This window comes from Eptatretus burgeri, chromosome 3 (genome assembly GCF_056783735.1).
Source record: "Eptatretus burgeri isolate ZD-2024b chromosome 3, Ebu_testis_v1, whole genome shotgun sequence".
Classification (NCBI taxonomy): domain Eukaryota; kingdom Metazoa; phylum Chordata; class Myxini; order Myxiniformes; family Myxinidae; genus Eptatretus; species Eptatretus burgeri.
In genome coordinates this window covers 67,850,278-67,874,151 of record NC_140963.1, presented here as the reverse complement: position 1 = coordinate 67,874,151, position 23,874 = coordinate 67,850,278, and the positions used below count along the sequence as shown (strand labels likewise).

Sequence of the window (23,874 nt, the reverse complement as noted above, 5' to 3'; positions counted from 1 at the left end):
AATACCTCCTTCAGTGAGAATTACAACTAGAATTCAACACAGACACCACAATGGTTTAGAACCAGCTATGGTTAGATCAAGTGATATTCACATACAGTTTTACAGGACGAGTTTTTTTTTTCCAATGACAATACAGCAGTAATGCGAAGAAAATAAAAAATTAAAACCTATTTACTCGATGTCAAAAGAACTTCAGACCTGCAAATGGAAGAATGGAATGACATGATTGCAAGTGGCTGTCTTGATCTGAATAGTTGTTCTGTCTGTTAGGGGACTTATTGCATGAGAATAAATGCATCACGTTCGATTTCCTCAACCGATGAACGCACCTTTTGGTTTACGCACCTTATAAGCACACACTGCCCGCCACCACGCTTCCATAGGCAACTGTAGCACTCATTGGCAATGGCATAGATGTGAGGAGGCTGCTCCCCCAAGTGCCTTTTCTCGTATTGTTTCATGGCCGCCACATCGTACAGGCCAGCAATTTGCTGATAAGGGTTTACTGCTGCGAGGATGGAGCCAATATATGTCTGTCCATAAATAATGGGAAAAAGTATGTAAACAATGAGACAACATTGGGAATCTTCCCCACACTTGGTGATAATTAACTTACTGTGATGCAGTTTTCTTATGTAAAACAGAATTCCAATTCCCATTAAATTGATACTCTCTCTCTCCTCTCCCAGCTCATCACTAAGATGCCATTATCTCCAAAAAAATTTCACAATTAGGATGCCATTTTCTCCACAAGCTCAAATTTTGGAAGCGTTTCATGTATTTGTTCCTCAAAAATACTGATGTCAGGTTTTAAAATGAGAAAACAATGAGCTCACGTAAATTTGTTGGGATTGGTAACGGAGGTGCAGATTGTGCATGATAGCTCCTTCATGCAATTGTTCCAGGGTAGACATGTCCTCCACACCTGCCACACTGCTAGGTGCCATGCGAGACACCTTATCTTGTGACAGGGAACTTTGTGAAATGTGGAACACCTGTTCAGAGAGAAGACCATGACTCTCAGTACTAAAAGAGCTGCAATTACAATCAACAAAATGGCATTTAAAATGAAGTGCACAAAAAGTGTTCAAAATGTTCTCAGAATAAGATACTCGTCAAAGTGCAATGAGTGCAAATATTCTCAACATACCACATGCCTTGCGACATCATCACGTTAGGGGAATATGTGTATATATATATATATATATATATATATATATATATATATATATATATATATATATATATATATATATATATATATATATATATATATATATATATATATATATATATATATATATATATACTGTATATGAAAAAGTTTGCTCGTGCCAGTACATAATTTACCAATATTGTTATAGATTTCCGCCACGTGCGGACGACCGTTTCAGCCAAATCGCGGTCGCGCGCTCACAGAAGGCCGCAATCCAGTCGTGGCTTTCCGGACCAACCCCGGAATCCAGCCACGTATGCCTTAACGCATCATAAACTAGTCAATTATTCTGTCCATGCGCTACAGGGTCAATCGCCAAATTGTCGATATACCTAACTATTCGCGTGGACAGAAATACCGAGAGTTTATACCTCGACGGGACTTGTACGAAAACGAGCCACTTAAGCATGCTCGTTCCGTGTGCGAAGCCGAGCGGTTTTAATTCGCCAAATCCCATCGGACCAGATTATCACGTTTGTCGGCCTTAATAGCCAGCTAACATCCCAAGCGCAATGTGGCGGTCAATGGCAGAAAGTGACGCATCGAGCAGGTTGACATTCAAACAATGGAGCATTTATTTTCAGTAGGCATGCAGTTAATCACGGGGGGATGGGGACGAGACACGAGCAAAGCCTACAGCTGATGCCTATTCAATCATGTACACAATCATGCACTTAATCAGTTCTACTTCGGAAGACAAGATGCCACAGACTTTCATCCAAAACGAAGGAAAAGAATAGGGCTTGCGAGCCTTTATTTCAAACTCGGAGGCTTGGTTAACCGTGGGGATCCAAGAAGCCGGGCAGGTTACCTGGCCGCCCTTGGTGGCAACTCGATGGTCTTCGGATCGGCGACCCTTGGTGTCTCTGTTCGGCCAGTCACTTGGGCGGCTTGACGAGCAGCTTGAACGGCTGCTTGGTCAGCCTCGGTGGCCCGGCTTCGTCGTGGCCCCTTTCTGGCGAGCCTGGCTGGCGACGCTTCGGAGGAGCGAACGGGTCTCTTCCTCTTTCAGAGTTGATGCTCCTTTAGACCCCGTTCACTCCTCAGCGTCGCCCGACCGTATCAGGGCCGTCTGCCTGGACCGCCACGCACCGCCGCTGCCGCTAGCTCCGACGACTCCAAGCTCCGATGCTGCCGCTCCCACCAGCCCCGACTCCCGACTTCTGATCTCCACCGGTGAACGACCCATGAACAACCACCACCCGTGAACAACCACGACCCGTGAACAACCACCAATAACCACGAACCACACGAATCTGCCCGATTTCCGCCCTTATATCGGCCAGGAGCGAGCCATTCGTTAATCTTTAAACCCGAGGCCAGGCTCCACCCACTATTCGCCTCCGACCTTTCACCCCTGGTGAGCCTCACAGGAAACCGCAAGTTTGACGTTACCCGTGGGTTTCGGGGAAGTCGCTCTGTGATCCAGTTATGCAAATTAGGTTCGTGGCGCACAATGGCGGCTGGAGCAATGGTGGCGTTGGGGAGCGTTGTTTGTCGATGGTGAGGAGTTTTTGTAGGATGTTTCAAAATTAAAGACAGAGAAAGAATAACAGCTACCTCAAAGATTCACAGCCCGGCACACAAACAAGACCCATTATAAATCGGTGGGGGAATCTAACCTGAAACACGTACTTATCAAAATAACTGATCTCTGGGGAACCTGAATGGTGTTCTGTGAATTTCCACCACCGTAACAATATTTTCTGTATTCCAAGTATATATATATATATATACATATATATATATATATACATATATATATATATACATATATATATATATATATATATACATATATATATATATATATATATATATATATATATATACATATATATATATATATACATATATATATATATACATATATATATATATATATATATATATACATATATATATATATATACATATATATATATATATACATATACATATATATATATATATACACATATATATATATATATATATATATATATATATATACATACATATATATATATATATATACACATATATATATATATATATACATATACATATATATATATATATATACACATATATATATATACACATATATATATATATACACATATATATATATATATACACATATATATATATATATACACATATATATATATATATACACATATATATATATATATATACACATATATACATATATATATATACATATATATATATATATATATACATACATATATATATATATATATATATACATATATATATCTTCTTCTTCTTCTTCTTTCGGCTGCTCCCGTTCGGGGTCGCCACAGCGGATCATCCGTATGATCCGCATAGTGATTTGGCACATGTTTTACGCCGGATGCCCTTCCTGACGCAACCCTGGTCGCCTCTTACGACACAGGGATATGGTACACCTATTGTAACCGGGGTATACACCGGCCCAGTACACTGGTACTCATTTCGCCGACCTCGGAAGGATGATAGGCTGAGTGAACCCCCTGGTGTATTAATTCAGTGGCTCAACGGGGATTGAACTCAGGACCTTTTGGATCCCAAGCCGCTGCCCTAACCACTGCGCCAACACCAGGCTCATATATATATATATATATATATATATATATATATATATATATATATATATATATATATATATATATATATATATATATATATATATTGTTACGTCTGAGGGGGGGTATGCATTCAAAGGGTAATTAGGATGTTTAATTAGGTATGCCATGCTGTTCGAGTTTACCAGGATCTCGATGTAATAAGTTGTCCAGTAAATGTCCATTTCTTTAGGGGGGAAATGATAATTGTCACGTAATTAGATAGGGAGACGGGTTAGGGTAAGTGTGTATGCGTAAACCCTTTTAGTATTCCCTGTAGGCTTGCCGTGACGTAACAGAACAGTGCTGCGGATGGCTCCGCCCCGTGATCACGATTGGCGGAAGGCGACGGCAGAGGGCCACGAAAAGGGCTCGATTGGAAGTGACGAGGACTCAAGTATAAAAAGGTTCTGTTCGGGAAAAGAAGGAGAGGAAGAGTCATAAAAAGAAAGCATCTGGTCGAGGCTGTTGGTCTCGGAGCGTGCTCTCTTGTTGCGCTGGTTTGTTCCTCGATTCGTCGTGTCTCGTGGCCTTGCTGTGCCTCGTGCCTCACCTCGGTTGGCTCTGGAGTTCTGCTGGCTCGGAGTACGGGACTGAACGGCGTGGGGACCTGCCTCCCTCTCCTGCTCGCATCTTGGCGCCAGAACTGGCTCCCTGGCGGCTGTGAGCGGTCTTGGGCCTACACTAGGAGGTCGACACCACCAGGAACAGCTCCACGGTGTCTCCTGCCCACTGACGAGCGCAACGCCAGCTCGCCGGCGCCAATCCAGTGACTTGCGTCGACACCACGGGCAAGCCTGACCACCAGCTACGTTGTGTGTGTATGTGTGTGTGTGTGTGTGTGTGTGTGTGTGTGTGTGTGTGTGTGTGTGTGTGTGTGTGTGTGTGTGTGTGTGTGTCTGGCACCTTAGAGGGTTTGAGATTTGTATATCCATTGGAATTGTTTGTGTTTTCCACACGCCTGAACCCACACCACCATCCCATCGAAACGCCCCGGATCCCTCCTCTTGCCGAGTCTTATTATTATTTCTGGTTGGAGAAATAAACATTATTAACTCAGTGAAAAGCGACTCGTGCCACCTTCCTCGTCCCGTTTGCTGTAGAGCGATTAAAACCGCCATCTTTGGGTTATAAAAAATAAACCGCCTCCATAGTTTCGGCTCATTCTACGTTGGCGGGACTGTTCAAGCCCCGTGGACATCACATTGGTGTCAGGGTGTTGGATGTTCGAACCCCTCTAAATTAGATTTGGTATCGGGAGAATATACCAGGATTAAAATCTCGCCACGAATTGGAATATAAAATTACTACAGAAAAGCGCGTGAGCGCGGGAAAATTTTGGCGGGAGTTTTCAAATTAAATTTAATTGGCGGAAACGGGATTTCTGCATCATGGCGGATGTGCAGATGTTAGAGGAAGAAGGCCACGTGTCGGGCAGCGAGTCAGGGGAAGAAGGGAGAGACGGGAGTAGGATCGGAACCTCCCCCATTCCGAGCGTGGACCGTGCTTCATTGCCGTTAATGGAGCCGGCAGCACCGGAAACCGGCGCGATGTCGATCTGGACAATTTTGGAACGTTTAATGAGTGCAATTACAGCACAGGGGGCAAAAATGATGGCACAAATGGCAAATCAATTCGTGACACAGAGGGCAGAAATGACAGATCAATTGGGGGTAATGGGGGAACAGTTGGGTGCACGGATTGATTTAATGAGGGATGAATTGGGGGAAAAGATGGAGAAAATGAAAACTGAGATGCAGGAGTGTGTGGATGTTCAATTGGGGGAAATACAAAGTAAATTCGAGGATAGATTGGAGGAAACAAAGGTAGAAATTACATTGGAGGGGGAAAATATACGGAAAAAATTGGTAGATAAAATTGATGCAACGAACATTCGGGTTGATAAAGTGGATGAAAGCCTGGAACGTCATCGTGCCTGTGTGGATGCTCGTATGCAGCTGCAAGTTGAAGAGTGGGGAGAGCTGAGGAAGCAAGGGATGAATTTGGCGGAGGAGGTAAAAGGATTGGAGGCTCGTTTGGACGAACAAGATAAAATTACGAGCCAAGATGAAGACTTGGATAAAGGCCTGGTAGAGCCGTCTTTTGTAAGTAGAGTGTCCGGGTTGGTTGAGGAGCAGCTACAAACTCGCGACGGAGCCTTGGAGGAAGTTGTGTGGGCCCAGAAGATCCTGCGGGAAGAGGTGAATCGGTCCATTCAACGTTTGGAACAGGAGGAAAAATTGACCCATGAGACCCTCACCACAAAACAGCTTTGGCCACAGTGGGCTCCGAAATTGGATACGCAGCCACAAGGGTGTTTGATCCCTGGGCTGGATTCGGACAAAGGACAAACTGGGAAGCAGGCCACCGGGAAAGTGATCCCCCTGGTAAATTTTGACGGGTCAGGGAGCGTTGAAGCTTTTCTGACGCAATTTGAGTGCATTTCCCGACTAAACGGGTGGAATGAGCGGGAACGTACAGGGAATTTGGTAGCAACGTTGCGGGGACCAGCCGCAGATGTGTTAAACGTGATCGGCGGAGGGGATGTTGACCAGCTCCCACATTTGCGAGGCGTTGAGCCGTCGGTTTGGGTTCGCGGCAAACTGTGATCTGGTGCGGGCCCAGCTCCAGCACCGCAGATTAAAGCCGGGCGAGACAGTGCAGGAGCTGGCACAGGACATTTACCAATCAGGCAGGATCGCGTATCGGGACCTTACAGTGGAGGCGTGGGACAGACTGGCACTCGAGAATTTTTTAGCTGCTCTTCCGGACCCTGAGGTCCGAGCGCTAGTGGAGTTGCAGGATCCAGCCTCCGTGCACCGAGCGGCTGAGTGCGCAGCCAGGCTGGCCTCGTGGAGGCGGCCGGGTCAGGTGCCAGAGAGGCCATCGGTGACGATCCGACAGGTGGAGATTCGGGATCAGGGAGGGGGGCTGGGAGAAATTGGCATTACCCAAATGCTTCAGGAGATGAATCCTCCTGCTGAACCGCCAGGTCTATCCGAGGTGCCCTTACCTAGGTCGAGTCCGGAGATCACTGTCGGGGGTTGGGGAAACTAGATTGGGCTGAGCATATAGGGCCATGCTCTGCTGCTGAGATTGTGGCGAAGTGCCTCCTTTGGTGAAAATAGTGAATTGTGGGAAAATTGGCATGGGTTTGTAAGTTCTGCTGGGTTTTAGAGTTACAATAGGGACAGTGGGTAATTGGTAACAAAGCGGGCACGAGTGGCTGTCCAATGGCTGGTGCGTGGATCGGGTAAGAAGTGCTGTGTGAGTTGCTTCAAGTTAAGAAGTGAAATGTATGGTGCACACATTGATTTTTTATTGGACATGGTGTGGTAACAGGGAAGGTCATGGTCGGTGAAGTGTTAGAAATGCAGGTGTCACATGTAAGGCCGATGGGGTGGGGGGAGTCATGTGGGTTTTGTGGGTGGGGATGATGTGCTTGTCCGCAGGGATTGCTGAGGCTCACGGTGAGCGGGAATTGCGACCCCCTTCAAGGAGATTCACCCCTGGTGGTTGATGGTGACAGTGTCTGGAGGCAACTGGGAGAGGGTCTGGTTGGGCGACCAAGGCAGGTAGGACCTTGGCGACCCAGGAAGGCCAGAAGAGCCAGTGAGACCCCTTCCAGTGTGTTGTACGGGGTTAGAGCTGATGGGATGGGGGTGGGAATCAAAGGGAGCGGGGCGGAGAAACGTCAGGGTTGGACTAAAGCTTACCTGTGGGCATGGTTGCACCTGAGATGCCCCCATCATCTTGTGGTAACCCACCCCACGGCCATGACGGGATTCAGCCTGCATCATTAAAATGGGGACCATGACCGAGAAATGTGATGATGACCATGGTGTGAGTGTTGTGAAGATGTGTGAGTCCCACTCGATCCCACACAACTTAACATGTGCAGCAAGGGCATGATGTCCGCATAATTTTGGGGTCAAGCAAATTTGAAAATTGGCTCCCCAGGTAACACTGGGTCTATTAGCATCCACTGGGGGACGTGGTCACGTCTAAATATCCCGTGAATAGTGTCGTTAAGGCTTAGAGTAGGAATGTAAAGTATAAGTGTTGTGTTTTTGTGGAACCTTTTGTTTCCCTCCCCAGATCCCTGGAAGAGTGTTGGACAAGAGCGATGATCCAGAGGATGGAGTGCAACTTCGCTCAGTGCTCTCATGTGATAAAACAAAAAAAATAAAAAAATGAATGATTGTTTAGGCGAGGATAAGACCATAAGGGGGTAGTACATTAAGCAGGATAGGTAAGTTATCTGCGACTCGCTGCCCATTGCCCCTCCTACTTTATTTCGTTAGGTTAAATAGGTGTGAGTCAGTAAGTGTTAAGGCTGGTACGGTAGCGCCTGTGATATACCTTGCAGGAGCTGCGGTACCAGAGGAGGGGGCAGTGTTACGTCTGAGGGGGGGGGTATGCATTCAAAGGGTAATTAGGATGTTTAATTAGGTATGCCATGCTGTTCAAGTTTACCAGGGTCTCGATGTAATAAGTAGCAATCCAGTGGTGATAAGTTGTCTAGTAAATGCCCATTTCTTTAAGGGGGAAATGATAATTGTCACGTAATTAGATAGGGAGACGGGTTAGGGTAAGTGTGTATGCGTAAACCCTTTTAGTATTCCCTGTAGGCTTGCCGTGACGTAACAGGGCAGTGCTGCGGATGGCTCCGCCCCGTGATCACGATTGGCGGAAGGCGATGGCAGAGGGCCACTAAAAGGGCTCGATTGGAAGTGACGAGGACTCGAGTATAAAAAGGTTCTGTTCGGGAAAAGAAGGAGAGGAAGAGTCATAAAAAGAAAGCGTCTGGTCGAGGCTGTTGGTCTCGGAGCGTGCTCTCTTGTTGCGCTGGTTTGTTCCTCGATTCGTCGTGTCTCGTGGCCTTGCTGTGCCTCGTGCCTCACCTCGGTTGGCTCTGGAGTTCTGCTGGCTTGGAGTACGGGACCGAACGGCGGGCGGACCTGCCTCCCTCTCCTGCTCGCATATTGGTGCCAGAACTGGCTCCCTGGGGGCTGTGAGCGGTCTTGGGCCTACACTAGGAGGTCGACACCACCAGGAACAGCACCACGGTGTCTCCTGCCCACTGACGAGCGCAACGCTAGCTCACCGGCACCAATCCAGTGACTGTTGCGTCGACACCACGGGCAAGCCTGACCACCAGCTACGGTGTGTGTGTGTGTGTGTGTGTGTGTGTGTGTGTGTGTGTGTGTGTGTGTGTGTGTGTGTGTGTGTGTGTGTGTGTGTGTGTACCTGGCGCCTTAGAGGGTTTGAGATTTGTATATCCATTGGAATTGTTTGTGTTTTAACAACACCCGAACCCACACCACCATCCCGTCGAAACGCCCCGGATCCCTCCTCTTGCCGAGTCTTATTATTATTTCTGGTTGGAGAAATAAACATTATTAACTCAGTGAAAAGCGACTCGTGCCACCTTCCTCGTCCCGTTTGCTGTAGAGCGATTAAAACCGCCATCTTTGGGTTATAAAAAAATAAACCGCCTCCATCGTTTTGGCTCATTCTACGTTGGCGGGACTGTTCAAGTCCCGTGGACGTCACTATATATATATATATATATATATATATATATATATATATATATATATATATATATATATATATATATATATATATATATATATATATATATATATATATATATATATGTATATTCCTCTTCTTCTTTAGGCTGCTCCCGTTAGGGGTCGCCACAGCGGATCATCCGTTATGATCTGCATCCTGATTTGGCATAGGTTGTACGCCGGATGCCCTTCCTGACGCAACCATGGTCGCCTCTTACGACACAGGGATAAGGATTGGGTTTTGCCATGATTCCGGGCTGCCCCACACCCTCTCATAACGTGGCCCAGCGCAAAGCAGAGCACCCGTCATCAAGCGATCCTCCAACCCAAGCCTCTGAGTAGCCGGATTACAGGCGCACGCAACTACACCCGTATTCCAAGTATATATACATATATAATTAGCACCCTCTGCTGTAATGGAGAGCATCAGCCGCAGATTATGTCTCGCATAGTAAAACCGCATAATGTGCAAAGAACAAAAGCCTGTCTGCCACTCAGAGAATTGAGCCCACCAATGTAAACGTTAAAAAAAAACCAGAAGGCAAGTGCCATCACATGGAGATATAGGCCAAAATGTGTGGAGTGTAACGAAGCACTCCCACCCGATCACATCTCAAATGTAGGTGAGTCCCGTACATGTGCAGATATATACATATATATATATATACATATATATATATATACATATACATATATATATACATTTCTATATATATATATATATATATATATATATATATATATCTATATATATATATATATATATATATATATTGTTGCGAATTCGCGCCCGCCGGCGAACGAACGGCCACGTGACTCGAATCGCGGCACGTCGCCCACCGGACGGACAATTCTGCCGTGACCCTCCAGGAACTATCGCCCGCAGCCAGTCACGGGTGGGCCTTTCGACCTCACCACAATCGTGCCAATCAGCCACCTGTGTAGGATAGGGTTGTTCGCCAAACTCGACCTACCTAAGTACCCACGCGGATGGTAGACTGGGCGATCGTACCTCGCCGCAGGCCGACTCCGGACACGAACCGCTTAAGCGGACCGTTATGTGCAATCGGGATAACCGAGCGGTGTTATCGTCGGCCTCGACGGTTCCGATTAATTATCGGGCGTTTTAAGCCCACTACGACTGAACCCTTTACGTGAAGCAAGATGGAGATTCAATTAAAGAAAAGACGAAGCGAAACGGGAAAACAGTTCAACATGATGCACATTTATTCCGCGGCACACGGAGAGCACACATATACAGCCAAACAGAATGCACATATATCAAATGCAACAAAAGAAACAATGACGCAGAGATATTACCGAATACGCGTACACACGGCAGCACTTATACGGTTTTACTTCACAGACCGCGCCGACACACATTTACTCAAAAGCAAAGGAAAGAAGCCACCCTCATAGGCAAGGGGGCAGACGGGCCCGTAGGCCAATGTGTGCGCGGGACCTGAAGGAGCGGTCAGGTCCGCGAGACCGGGGGGGTCCTACCCGCATCCTCGTGACTAGCCGCAAATGTGACTGCGCGGCGGTGCCCCGACTTCGTGCTCCTTCGCGGGTTTCGTTGGCACCGCTTGGAGTGGGGTGGGAACGGGGCCCCCTTTTTGCACTATCTCAGCGTGGGGGAAAAGGAGGGAATTGTTGATGCCCTGGGGGAAGGAGAATGGTTGGCTGGCTTGGGTCCCGCGACGAGTGATCCCACCGCGACCTCGTCGCCGACCGCCGTCTTCCCTGCCTCGGACCCGAGCTCCTTGGACTCTTCCCCCAATTCTCCTCAGCCGACTGCAGAAAGCCACCTTGACGCCTTCGCCTCCCGACTCCACTCCGCTCTCCAACCCGACTTGACTGCCTCGCAACAACTCCAACCAAAAACTAACTCTCTGCGCACCAACTCCTCTCATTCGCCTCACGCTCGCCGTTTTATAGGCCGGCAGGAGAAAACAATATGCAAATTTCCGGATCAGGATCTCCTCGAGGGCGGAGCCACGCTCGCCGATTGGACGGAGGGAAAGGGGGCATGAATCTCCCCTGATCCTAGAATTTGCATATCTCGATTCCAGACAGACGCGCCTGGAGGCGGGGCCAAGCCGCCCCGCGCTTCCTAATTGGACGGATCAGAAGTGGGCGTGTAGCAATCCTGATCCGAATTCTCCTCGGAAAGGCCGCTATTTGCACTCGCGGCTCGGCGCGTATCTTGTACGAGCCCAGGACAGCCCGACGCTTGGTGCTCACAGGTGGTGTGGGAATGGCCGTAGAAGGAGGGAGGTGAAGGTGGTGGAGGGTTTCGGCGGTGGCCGATGGCCATGGTGCCGTTTGGAATGGCGGTGATGCGATGTTTGCGGGAGCGAGTTGTGAAGGTGAAGGTCATGGCTGTTGGCGCTGTTGGCGTTGTTGTTGTTGTTGTTGTTGTTGTTGTTGTCTGACGGTTGGAGCGTGGTTGGTTCAAAATAAAGATAGAACAGAAAAAAGGCTATCTCAAAGCGTCGCAGCCCGAATGAATCACATTAATTCCCTCTAAACAACGGGTTTGGGCTAACTACACAGGTACTTAAGAGATTCCTCACCTACGGGACCTGAATGGTGATTTGCGAATTTCCACAGCCGTAACAATATATATATATATATATATATATATATATATATATATATATATATATATATATATATATATATATATATATATATATATATATATATATATATATATATATATATATATATATATATATATATATATATATATATATATATATATATAGCCTGGTGTTGGCGTAGTGGTTAGGGTAGCGGCTTGGGATCCAAAAGGTCCTGAGTTCAAGCCCCGTTGGCCGCTTGAATTAATACACACCAGGAGGTTGACTCAGCCTGTCATCCTTCTGAGGTCGGCGAAGTGAGTACCAGTGTACTTACTGGTCCCGGTGTATGCCCCGGTTAAAATAGGTGTACCATATCCCTGTGTCATAAGAGGCGACCAGGGTTGCGTCAGGAAGGGCATCCGCCATAAAAACTAAGCCAAATCACTATGCGGATCATACGGATGATCCGCTGTGACGACCCCTTACGGGAGCAGCCGAAAGAAGAAGAAGAAGATATATATATATATATATATATATATATATATATATATATATATATATATATATATATATATATATATATATATATATATATATATATATATATATACACAAACATACACATATGTTTTCATTCATTCATTCATATGTTGCATGTATCTGGTCTTAACATAATTGATAAAAAGTATTCCTCTCCTCTTGCAATGCAGGCTCGAGTGCCCCAAGCTGGTGTGTTGAGCCCATTCGTGTTTCCCATATACAAAAACTCCCTCTGATGATCTGGGAAATCCCTTTTTCCACTTTTCAAGCAACTGCATGAAAAATCAGAACGACACAGCCTACAAAGTCTTTGTCCGTCGCTCAATGGAGCATTGCTCTCCTCCTCCTCTCCCCAATGAGGTGGTGATCCGACATCCATTCGGTCTACAGCCTGGTGTTGGCTTAACAGTTAAGATGGTTGGCTTAAGATCATAGTGTCTTGAGTTAAAGCCCCAGTCCATCCATTGAAATAACACCAGGTGGGTTGACTCAGCCTGTCATCCTTCTGAGGTCGCCAAAATGAGTACCAGGTTATTGGTAACAGGGGGCATTGCATCAGCATCCAGCAGCACAACTGCACCCCCAGAAAATGATGCAGCCAAGCAGCCACAAGCTTCATATGAAACAACAACAATGTTCAGTCTCTCCTTGGTTCTGTGGAATCTATAGCTCTCAACATCTTTGTATCTACCATGATGAGGCAAAAGAACAATGCTAGTTTTGCTCTTGTAGTCACAAATAGGTTGGTGGCCCCTTTTTTTTCTTTTTTAACCAACTCGCCTTTCAACTTTCAACTAAGACATGTTGATATCAGTGTTGCTATCAGGACAGCAAGCCACAATAGGGTAAAACGAACCTGGCATGTGACAATTTAAACCTTGGCATTGACATGCACATTCTTTCAGTCCACCCCACCAGCTAAAAATTCCAACATGCAGGCTTGCTGTGCAGATCCACTCTTTTCTTCCACTTTTCTCCTGTTTGTGAAACTGACTTATTCAGGATGTTCAATCCCATTCTTACCTCCAAGGCTTGAAGTTGGTGGTACACCACTTTCTGCTGTCATACACCATCCCCATTAACTCCCATCCCAACCCTCCTCTTGCATGTAACAATAATACTATAGATGCATGTTACATTCACAATATTATTGTAAAGATATTTTATGCATCATAAACAATAATTAATTAAAACGTGTACTGTATAATATGTAAACGAGTTCCCTTCCAAGGAACTCCAATGCAGGAGGAAGCCATAAAGCCCATCAAAGCCTGCATGATGATTGCCAACTTGTTGTTTATCTGTGATGTGTCCTTTTAAATGCACACACCATATTAAAAAAAATCTTTGGTATGACTCGGCCGGGGTTTGAACTATTGACCTCCCAGACTGGGAGCACACTAACCATTGTGCCACTGAGTCCGATTCAGCATCGTTCTTTGTCGATTTCAACTCCAAACTTCTTTGTAAAAGGCTATAGAAAGGCTATTTCTCAAGTGTTTCAATGCTTGGAGTTTTACTGAATTTGAAAAGATTTCAACAGATGGTTAAACATTAAAACTTCCCATCCCTGAAGTGCGAGATTAAAACTCCAAATATATATGCGAAACACGCAAACTTGAAATGAACCCTCCCAATTTTGAAGCAATACTACAATGAGGGTCCTTATATCGACCAGCACGATAGCATAACCTGCTACGTACGCTTCTGTGTATGTCAGAATTTGGTTGGAAGAGATAAACGTTGAAAATATTTGAAGGTGAGCCCATGGCCTTCACGTAAACCCAAATAAACCACTTCATGACGCCTGTGAACTCCACCTGAAGCCAACTGATAACAATCCATTGTTTAATTTGCAATTTCTTTGCAGAAAAAAATTGGTGCAATATTCGGCCTGCTCAAACACAAAATTCAGTACAAAGTGGTCGTGACAGTCTGAGCAGTGCGATTGTTACCAAAAGCGAGTTAACTGATCATCACAACGTCTATTTTGCTCAATCGCACACTGCTTCGCTTCCCATTCCAAACGTATAATAAAAAATAATTGCTTTTAACAATGATTGCTGTATTTGTATGCGGCATTCGTAACTTGTTCTGGAAGGAATCGAATCCTTTCGAAGTTACAACTTTGAAGCAAAAACATTTCCTTATGAAGAATCATGCAAGAAACAGTCATGCTGTGACTGTCGCGCTTTTTCAGAGTGCTCAATAAAGAGAAAGGGTTTGAAGATGGAGAATTATGCACATCGAAATAAATCCAGTAGGAAAGGCAGCCATGGTACAGCCAACTCAGCCATTCAGTGACCTTTATCACAGTGCCCTTGGCATTTCCGGATTCCCGCCTCGACTAACACGCCGACGACATATTCTCCCGAGGAAAAAGAGAATGCTTGGATAAAAAGCAGGCATTGAATGAGGAATTTCAGCTGTCATGAAAGGACGTGGATTATTCTCGCAAGGGGTGCACAAAATCAAAAGGCATTTCAGCAAATGAATCACAAGCAAACAACTACTCGTTTATATTCTCCTGATGTAAAATGCAAATTGAAAAGGTTGCATTCAAACAAATTTTTAGGGAGAAAACAAACTTTTAGCACTTCCATGATTACGATGCCATTTTCGACGAAAGCTCAATGACAGAATCCTGCATATTCCGAACATATACTCGATCATTCCTTCATCGGTGTGGAGGATTACACACTCTGGTTTGCCATGTCACCTTCGGCATTTCTGGATGTAACAGTGCACACGTGTGGTGGACCATATATATTTGTCTAACATCATCCATAAAGATCACATGTTAGACTATCTTCAGTTCCTCATCCCACTGGCCTTCACTATCAGCTGTGGTTCTTCGTGGGGAATCCACATGTCCAGGTTGGCATCCAAACTGGGAATCTTCAGTCGTGCAAAGTCTTTCCTTGGCAAATTTGAACTTTTATAATCTTAAAAGGCTTTCTTCTGCCACTCGATGGAGTATGGCTCTTCCCTTTGGGTTGGCACTCCTACCACGCACTTTACACATCTTGATGCAGTAGAGACCGAGACAGATCAGTGAGTGACCTCTGTCTTCTACTGCCTCCATTCACAGTCCCCCCTCTCCCCTTTCCTTGCTCCATGCCATCCCAGGTTTCTCCAGGATGCATGCAGTCTGACAGTAACCTACTTGGACTGGTGAAGCTCACAAAGTCCAGGGTCACTGTTCACTTCCACTCATTTGTATCTCTTTCCTCCCTGCCTGGGGGATGGCCAGACAGAGGCCCCTGGAGTACCGGCGGAAAGTGGACGCAGCGACGCGCTGCTCTGGCGCATGCTCCCATGCCTGACCTGACCTGACCTCCCATCTGTGCAACCAACTTTCTCAGTCTGTTCAATCTCATTATTCCCTATAGGGCACCTCCCATTCATACTCATCGATTCTCACCTCATGAACACTTCCCATCGCACCCCTTCCTTTCCAGGTTAGTGTTTTCTCCCCTGTTCCTCCACCATCCTTTGAGATTTTTTTGTTCCATTTCAGTTTCATCCCTGGTTTTCCATTCTTCTTTATTCAGCCCCCTTCTTGCTACGTTTGAACCATTTTCCAGCTTCTTCACGCCCCGTGTCCCCCTTCTCCTCCCGTCGCTCTCATTTTTCTCTTCACCTACTCTTCCTTCAAGTGTCTCTCGGTTGTAGTCCAGTACCCTGCTGTTGGAGTGCCCCCCATTTTTACTGTATTCTTTCTGTTCTGTTCATGATGTTCTCTTCAGTTTTCTAGCTCTTCTGTGAGCCTCGATTTTGGACACAAAAACGATCTTGTGTGAGGATGCCACTGGTTTACCCACATACTGGCCATAATGCCCCATCTGTGATCGAGCCTCGATCACCAACACCCTTTACAAAATGGTGTTAGCTCCCCACTTGTTTTATAACCTAAAGACTGTGCGATAAAATTCATCCTCCTATCAACAACATCAAGGATGTGCGGCAGGATAACTTAGCGCACTTAAGCGTACTTGCCTGTGAGCTGTCGAATCTGTGTTCAAATCACGACTCGGCTATAAACTGGTACTAGCTGTCTCACATGCAGGGTGATGCATCAAGGTGTGCACTGTCTAATGGAAGGACATCCAGCCACGGGACCCATGTGGCTGCACTCGTTGGTGGACGTTAAAGATATGGTGTCTTTTGCGGAGAGTCCACCAGGTCTCGCCAGCACCCTGTCTAAATTACAATTTCGAACCAAATTTGCCTTCTGTTCAATGCAATGCCGGGCCACCCAGTTCGTTAAAGACTTGGGCCAAAAAGACTTGGTCATCAATTAATTAAACCACTACCTTCACCCTTTCAGAAGAAGAGAACATATATTGTTGAGGAGACAAGACCAATCTTAGCCTTATCACACCTGAATAACACCAGCTGCTACTTACACTACATACTACTTTTAGGCACATCAACCCCCCCCCCACCCCCCTTAAAAAAAAATAAAAATAAAAACTGTACGAAGACCTACCTGCCAGTTTTGCAACAAACTAGCAAGAGCAGACTTAGTCTCAGCTAAGATAATATTTCATCCTCCACCCAACTGATTCCCTCAGGCCAAACACATGCATGCACGCACGCGCACGCACGCACGCACACACACTTGGCCTTAAATACTTAAAACAATAATAACTCGCTGCTTCTGCTGTAAGGAGGGCTAATCCACCAATGAGATCTTGCAAGATATACTTATCAGAACTTTTCTTCAGTTTGACATTGCTTGGCTGGCAGCATATCATACAGACATTTTGGTACACGTGACCGTTTGTGAAAAAGTGTTTGATCTTCTTCCTATTCTTCTTCGCCCTCTTTTCATTCTGAAAGCATGAAACCAGGGAACAATCCATGAATGTGTATAAAATAGAGTACCCACTTGGCCATAGTCAGATGTCAGCATCAAATTCACTCGATCACATGATGTGATGGTGCACGGTATTAGCTGTTCGTTTTCTTGTAGCCAGACATGGGAACCCTGGAAAAAAAGCAAAAAAAAAAAAAACCAGAAAATAAAGAAAATCATTAAAAGTTTTTCTTGTGAAATCGGTAAAGTAATCATGAACATGATCAATTCAAATTAATCACCAAAGTTCATAAATAATGACAATGATTATAATGGCTGCAAAAGCTATTACGCATTTTCCGGTGTAAAAACCGCGGCCATGTATTAACCCACACCCATGTTTTTCACCCTCAAAATAAATTAATTTATTGATCATATTATTTTCTGATCTCGATCTAAATATGTTTGTACGTTAACTTTGCACGGAACAAAGTGACGGAGGTATCAACATTCTAACTCCCATGTCGCTTAATTTTGTGTCAGTCTTGTTCTCATTTTCAAGAAGTTGAAGAGAAAGAGGGAAGAGGATACCAAGAAGTTTTTATTTTTCTTTCATATTTTTTAATATTATAAAAAGGATTTTTTTTGTTCCTAGAAAAAGGAAGTCAAGGGATTCATATCGGTATCATACATATTTATTGTGGATTTGTGGCCCTGAAAAGGGCCGTTTGGGTTTGATGAAGATTTTCAGCTAAACCTGAGAAAATCCTTATCAATGATTTCCTCACTGAAGACGGCACGTAACTACTTGTCCGAATCAGGGTAGAGATAGTCCCCATCGCTGTCACCGTCATTTGCAGCCTCCTCCTCCTCCCAAATGATGATGTCCTCTGTGCCGTCTATGTTGTTAGAGATGCAGCATTTCAGAAATGCTCGCTTGATGATATCCAACGGTATCTCCTCGCAAACCTTGACGATCAAGCTGCAGATCATCAGAAGGTCGACCTTTCTCATCCTCCAGATGAATGCCGGCAGTCTCCCAGTCAACAAAATGCTCAGCCAACGTAGCAATGGGAGTAATAGTGAAAGTTCAACCAAGATGCATGTGGCCAATGCTCCTTGGAATCCGGGGTCGAAAATCCCAACGGGAAACACGTCATGAAATATTGATTTTCAACTGACGAAAATACCAAGTCCATGAAATACGGAAGTTTGTCTGTGGTGGTTCCACCGAGATGCAGCTAATGTTCCTTAAAACCTGGGATGAATACATAGGCCGACGAAGTAAGAAAGTTTGTCCGGTCGACGCGAGTAATCCGCGGGAAGCAAGTTAGGAACCGCTGAAAGAAACGAGGGAAAACGAAGAGAACCAAAGGAAGCCAAAAGACCCGAGCAGCACTGGTACTTCTTAAAACCTCATCGTCCCACGTGGCTACACAAGACGATACCTAAAAATAAATATTGTTCAGTGCTGCTTCTGTAGCATATGATAAGAAAATAAACTGTCTTTCAGTTGACAAGGCAGATAAACTCTTCTTTCTCAAAACGAATCTGAGCTTTGTGGACTGTAAATACAAAAATTCTTAAACATGGAATTTTCCTTATTTTGAACTGTGCAAGCACAGGTAACAAGGTAATGGTTGGGCTCCCCCTCCTGCTGTTGTGTTCTTGCATATGGTAATTTGGCTGCTGGGGTAGCTATCATTTCTTGGAAGTGTGGCTGTGCCCCTCTACCAGTACATTGGCATTCATTTTGCTGACTTTGGAAGGATGACAAGCTGAGTCAACCTCACCTGGTGTTAATTCAGCAGCCAACAGAGCTTGAACTCAGGACCCTAAGATCCTCAGCCAGCCACCCTAACCACGAAGCCAACATCAAGCTTCCCCTCCCACTAAGCTTGTTAAATCACCTGGTGAGTAGCCCCCATTCGTGTGCTGATACCACCATTTATAACACTGAGTTAACGGCTGATCAATTCACTTTATGAATGAATGATTGTTTGGAACAGATTCCCTTCATAACTTTGGAACTCCCTGAACTGTATTTTGTATAAAAGTTGCTTTTCACATGACCAGACATGTATGAAACAGATTTTTTCTTTTTGTGGATGTTCTGTCCCGATTTTTTTTTTTTCATACCAAATTTTTCAGAACACCAGTATATTCAAATTTCCAATATCGGTCTATCGATATAACTGAAATATTGATATAATCACCGGACGCTCATTCGTAGCATCTTGTGTTCACTTATTCCCATATTTTATTTTTCAATTAACCCAATTTTGACTAAACCCAAAGAAGTCTTCCCATCTTTTTGCCTCTCACACATTGTGCTGCCAAGTTTGCCATCGTTTGGGTGCTCCTTGGGGAATCTCAGGATTACAAACACCGTTTTGGGATCGACAGATGGTCTTAGCAGTCTGTCTGTGTTAATAGACCCCTCTGACACGAGGATATAGTGTGTCTTTTTTTTTTTTTTGTAAGCATCTTTAATGAAACTGTAATCGTGCAATCGTGGTTGAAAACATTTGAAACTTTAAAAACTTTCCCCTTTGAACCAGGAACCGCGGTGAACCGATAACGTTATCCCCCTTGTCTCCATTATACCAATTACAAAACACTCGCGGGTTTTTCCCCGACACTCGCGGACTTTACCCCGACAGGTCAGGTCAGGTATGGGAGCATGTGCCAGAACAGCGCGTCGCTGCATCCACTTTCCGCCGGTACACCAGGGGCCTCCGTCTGGCCATCCCCCAGGCAGATGCCAGGCCCATCCCCATCTCCTTGAGATGATGGTCAACCTGCTGCAACCATGAGGCACGTGGTCGGCCCACTGGCCTCCTCCACTCATGAGACTCCCTCGCTGAGAGAATCTGGTGAGCAGGATCAGCGTCAGGAAAACGAGCCACATGTCCATACAGCGGCAACTGACGCTCACGGACTATGCAGGTAACAAATCTCATCTGAGTCTCTCTCAGCAACCGCTCGTTGGACACAAAATCCGACCAGCGATAGCCAAGGATTCTCCGAAGACACCTGGTACCAAAGGAATTAAGTCTCTGTCTCAGATCCTTGGTCAGAGTCCAAGTCTCGCACCCATAGAGCAAGACTGGAAGTACCAAGGACCTGAAGACTCGGACTTTCGTCCTCCCACACAGGTACCGGCAGCGCCACACCCCATGATCCAGTGAATCCATGACTCCCCAGGCCCGACCCAGATGTCTATTGACCTCTGACTCGCAGCCAGCAGAGACATGAATATCACTGCCAAGGTAAGTGAATCTCTCCATGACCTCAACATCCTCACCACAAACAGACACAGACAGGACAACAGCATCCAAGATGTCACCGAAAGCCTGGATCTTAGTTTTGACCCAAGAAACCCGTAATGCCAGCGGCTCCGACTCCTCATTCAGCACCTCGAGGGCCCCCAAAAGGATGTCTAAAGTCTCCGCAAAGATGACTGCATAGTCTGCAAAATCAAGGTCCGAGATCTTGACATTCCCAAACGATGCACCGCAACTTGATCTCTCCGACATCCTCCCTAAAATCCAGTCCATACAAGTGCTGAAAAGTGTGGGGGCAAGTACACATCCCTGCCAAACTCCAGTAACAACTGGAAATAAGTCAGAGATGGTACCACCGCACTTCACAGCACTCTCAGTACCAGAGTAGAGTTGAGACATCAGATCGATCAGTTTTGGTGGCACCCCACGAAGACCAAGAATCCTCCAGAGGACATCCCGATTCACTGAATCGAACGCTTTACAGAGATCAACATTGGCTGCAAGCAGCTCCTGCCGAAACTCTCGTCTGCGTTCGGTGAGGACACGAAGGGCAAGGATACGGTCAATCGTTGACCTCTTTGGTGTAAATCCTGACTGCTCTGGACGCTGGTGCTCAAGCAGATGGTGGCGAACCATATCAATAATTATCCGAGCAAAGACCTTGCCCGGCACTGAGAGCAGCGTCACCCCTCGGTAGTTGTTGCAGTCTTGGCGATCACTCTTCCCTTTCCAGAGAGGGACAACAAGGCCCCTCTTCCAGTCAGTTGGGATGATGCCTGTGTTCCAGGCAGAGCATAAAACTGCATGCAACGACACGAGTGCAGCATTTCCACTCACTGTGCAGCGCTGAAACCATGAACCAGCCACCCTAAGTCCATGACTTCTTGCAAAGTCAAGGAACTTAGTGCTATTCTGGTTCATAGTTCCTGACCCATGGGGATCAACACACACCACATAACCATCCCTATCAGTTCCAGTCGATGCATTGAAATCCCCCAAGACTAGAAGTGTATCTCGTCTGGGGCACTGATCAACCACAGACTCGAGTGTGGCGTAGAATGCGTCCTTCACGGTGAGATCACTCGCCTCAGTCGGAGCATAAACAGAGACCAGGGAAATGACACCTAAGGAGTGACGAATCCTTAATCTCATAATACGCTCGTTGACCGGTGTTACCTCAATTATCATTGGGGTCAGCTTATTGGACACGGCTACAGCAACTCCTTGGGTATGGTAACCATCAGAGCGACCAGACCAATAGTTACCCCGACACTCGCGGACTTTTACCCGACACTCGCGGACTTTTTCCCCGACACTCACGGACTTTACCCTGACACTCGCGGAATTTTTGTGGGTCAGGAAATCCCCAGAACCTATCCCCCCATTTTCCATTGAAACAATGCCCCCACATTTGCGGTTTCAACATTCGTGGGGTTTTCCCCGAACATATCCCCTGGGGTGAATGTCAGGGTGTTGGTGTACTTTCACCTTTTATGATGTTTGAACACACGATCAACTTCAACGTCTCGTGATTTCCCCCTCCCCTCCACCACAACCCAACCCCTTCCCCCTCTGGACTAACCAATGGAGATTCTAGATCTAGACTCTAAACTAACCCCGCTTTAATCCGATTGATTCAACGATTATTTTCCGAACATTGTCAACACGTTATGAAACTCAAGTTGCATGTAAATTGCAAGCAAGTCGCAAGTCCCCAGATACCAAGTCCCAAGTTCCAGTCTCAAGTAAGATTCATAAAGTCCGAGTGAAGTCACAAGTCATAAAATTTCGCAACTCGAGTGTGACTGGATACCAAGTCACTGACTCGAGTTGCCAACTCTGCAAAAGACCAATAAAAATTACGTCCAACCACTGGCAGCATTGAGCTGCTGATCACATCGGAGATGCTACCAGTGGGTTGACCTACTTCTTTCCTCGATCATAGATTCACAGGTATTTAGCCTAGCAGCTGATTAAATACAGTTATAATTTCGAAAATTTGCTCTTTACACACTTATAATGAAAAACTACACAATTAGGCAGCAAAAGACATGACATTTCCAGGAACATATCTGTGGAGGCAGCTACGTCTTGCCTTTGTGGGTCCTGTTTAAGTGCAAAATCATATGCAATATGCACCATATTTCACACTGTCTTGGATTCATAGAGTCTGAGTGAAGTCACAAGTCATAAAATTTCGCAACTCGAGTGCGACTGGAGACCAAGTGTGACTGCACGGTCCCAGAGATGTAAGTGACTATCGCAAAGGAATTATGTGCAGAAGCCGATGGTCCAAAAGACCTTCTCACTGTGATCCAATCACAAGGATAGCCAAGATATAAGCCCTTGTAATAGTGACCAGAAATTTATATTGTGCAAGCTGAACTGTTTACCATGGGCAGATGCAGAAGAGGGACAGAGCCAGCACATTTCCAAAAATAGGACCACAGGTCCTGAAGCTCACCTGTATCAGGAGCAACAGTCACACAAAAACGCCGCATGCCCCCTTAGACACTGACTATTTATTTTTAATACCGTGAACAAAGTTTAGTAAATCATGGGTGATGAAGGTTGTGGTCAAGTTTCATCGAAATTGTGTGTGTAGTTTTTGAGAAAAGAGCAAATGCCTATTTGGGGGGGGGGGGTCAAACCCACCCCACCCCCCCATAGACCCCTTAATGAGCGCAAATTTTGATGCGGTCAATATACCTTCGTTAGGCATCACATATGAAGCTTGTGGCCAAGTTTCAACAAAATCGTGTATTTGGTTCAAGCGATAATGATTGAAGTGTTTACGGACCCATTCACTCACTCACCTGCAGACAATGCTTGATTGCATAAGCTCACCAGACTAAAGTCCAGGTGAGATAAAAAAAATAAACCAATTTATTTTATAGTTGCACACGTATTTACAATTCTGTTTTACTACCGCCAAGAATAACGAGATTACATGAGCTAACAAAGATTAACAAAGTCCTTCGATCCAATAAATAATGAACATCAAAGTATTTCACTTGTCTCATGCCAACAAATAATTAGCCTGTGAAAACCACCATCTCTCATCTTCCCCCATCCAAAACCATGCTCTTTTCTACCGCTGCTAATCCACCCCAAACCCACTTACTTCAAATTCCCTGCTTTCCATCCTGAAAGTTCCTGTGGTGTCCAACATGTTTACTCTGTGAACCCTGCTCCATCCCTCTCCCTTCCACAGGTCTCATGTCTCTGTTCCCCACTGTTTTACCCTTCCC

General features: G+C 45.5%; 1 protein-coding gene across 1 annotated transcript in view; it reads right to left on the bottom strand.

Annotated features, from left to right (window-relative positions):
- Positions 1–23,874, bottom strand: part of LOC147030116 (unconventional myosin-X-like) — a 241,191-nt gene that overhangs the window by 152,240 nt on the left and 65,077 nt on the right. Inside the window, exons 2-4 of the mRNA XM_085873826.1 lie at positions 17,430–17,528; positions 837–995; positions 346–533 (exon numbers count right to left, since the gene is read on the bottom strand). Of these exons, the coding sequence (XP_085729952.1) occupies positions 346–533; positions 837–995; positions 17,430–17,528 (446 nt within the window). The remainder of the gene's footprint in view (positions 1–345; positions 534–836; positions 996–17,429; positions 17,529–23,874) is intronic.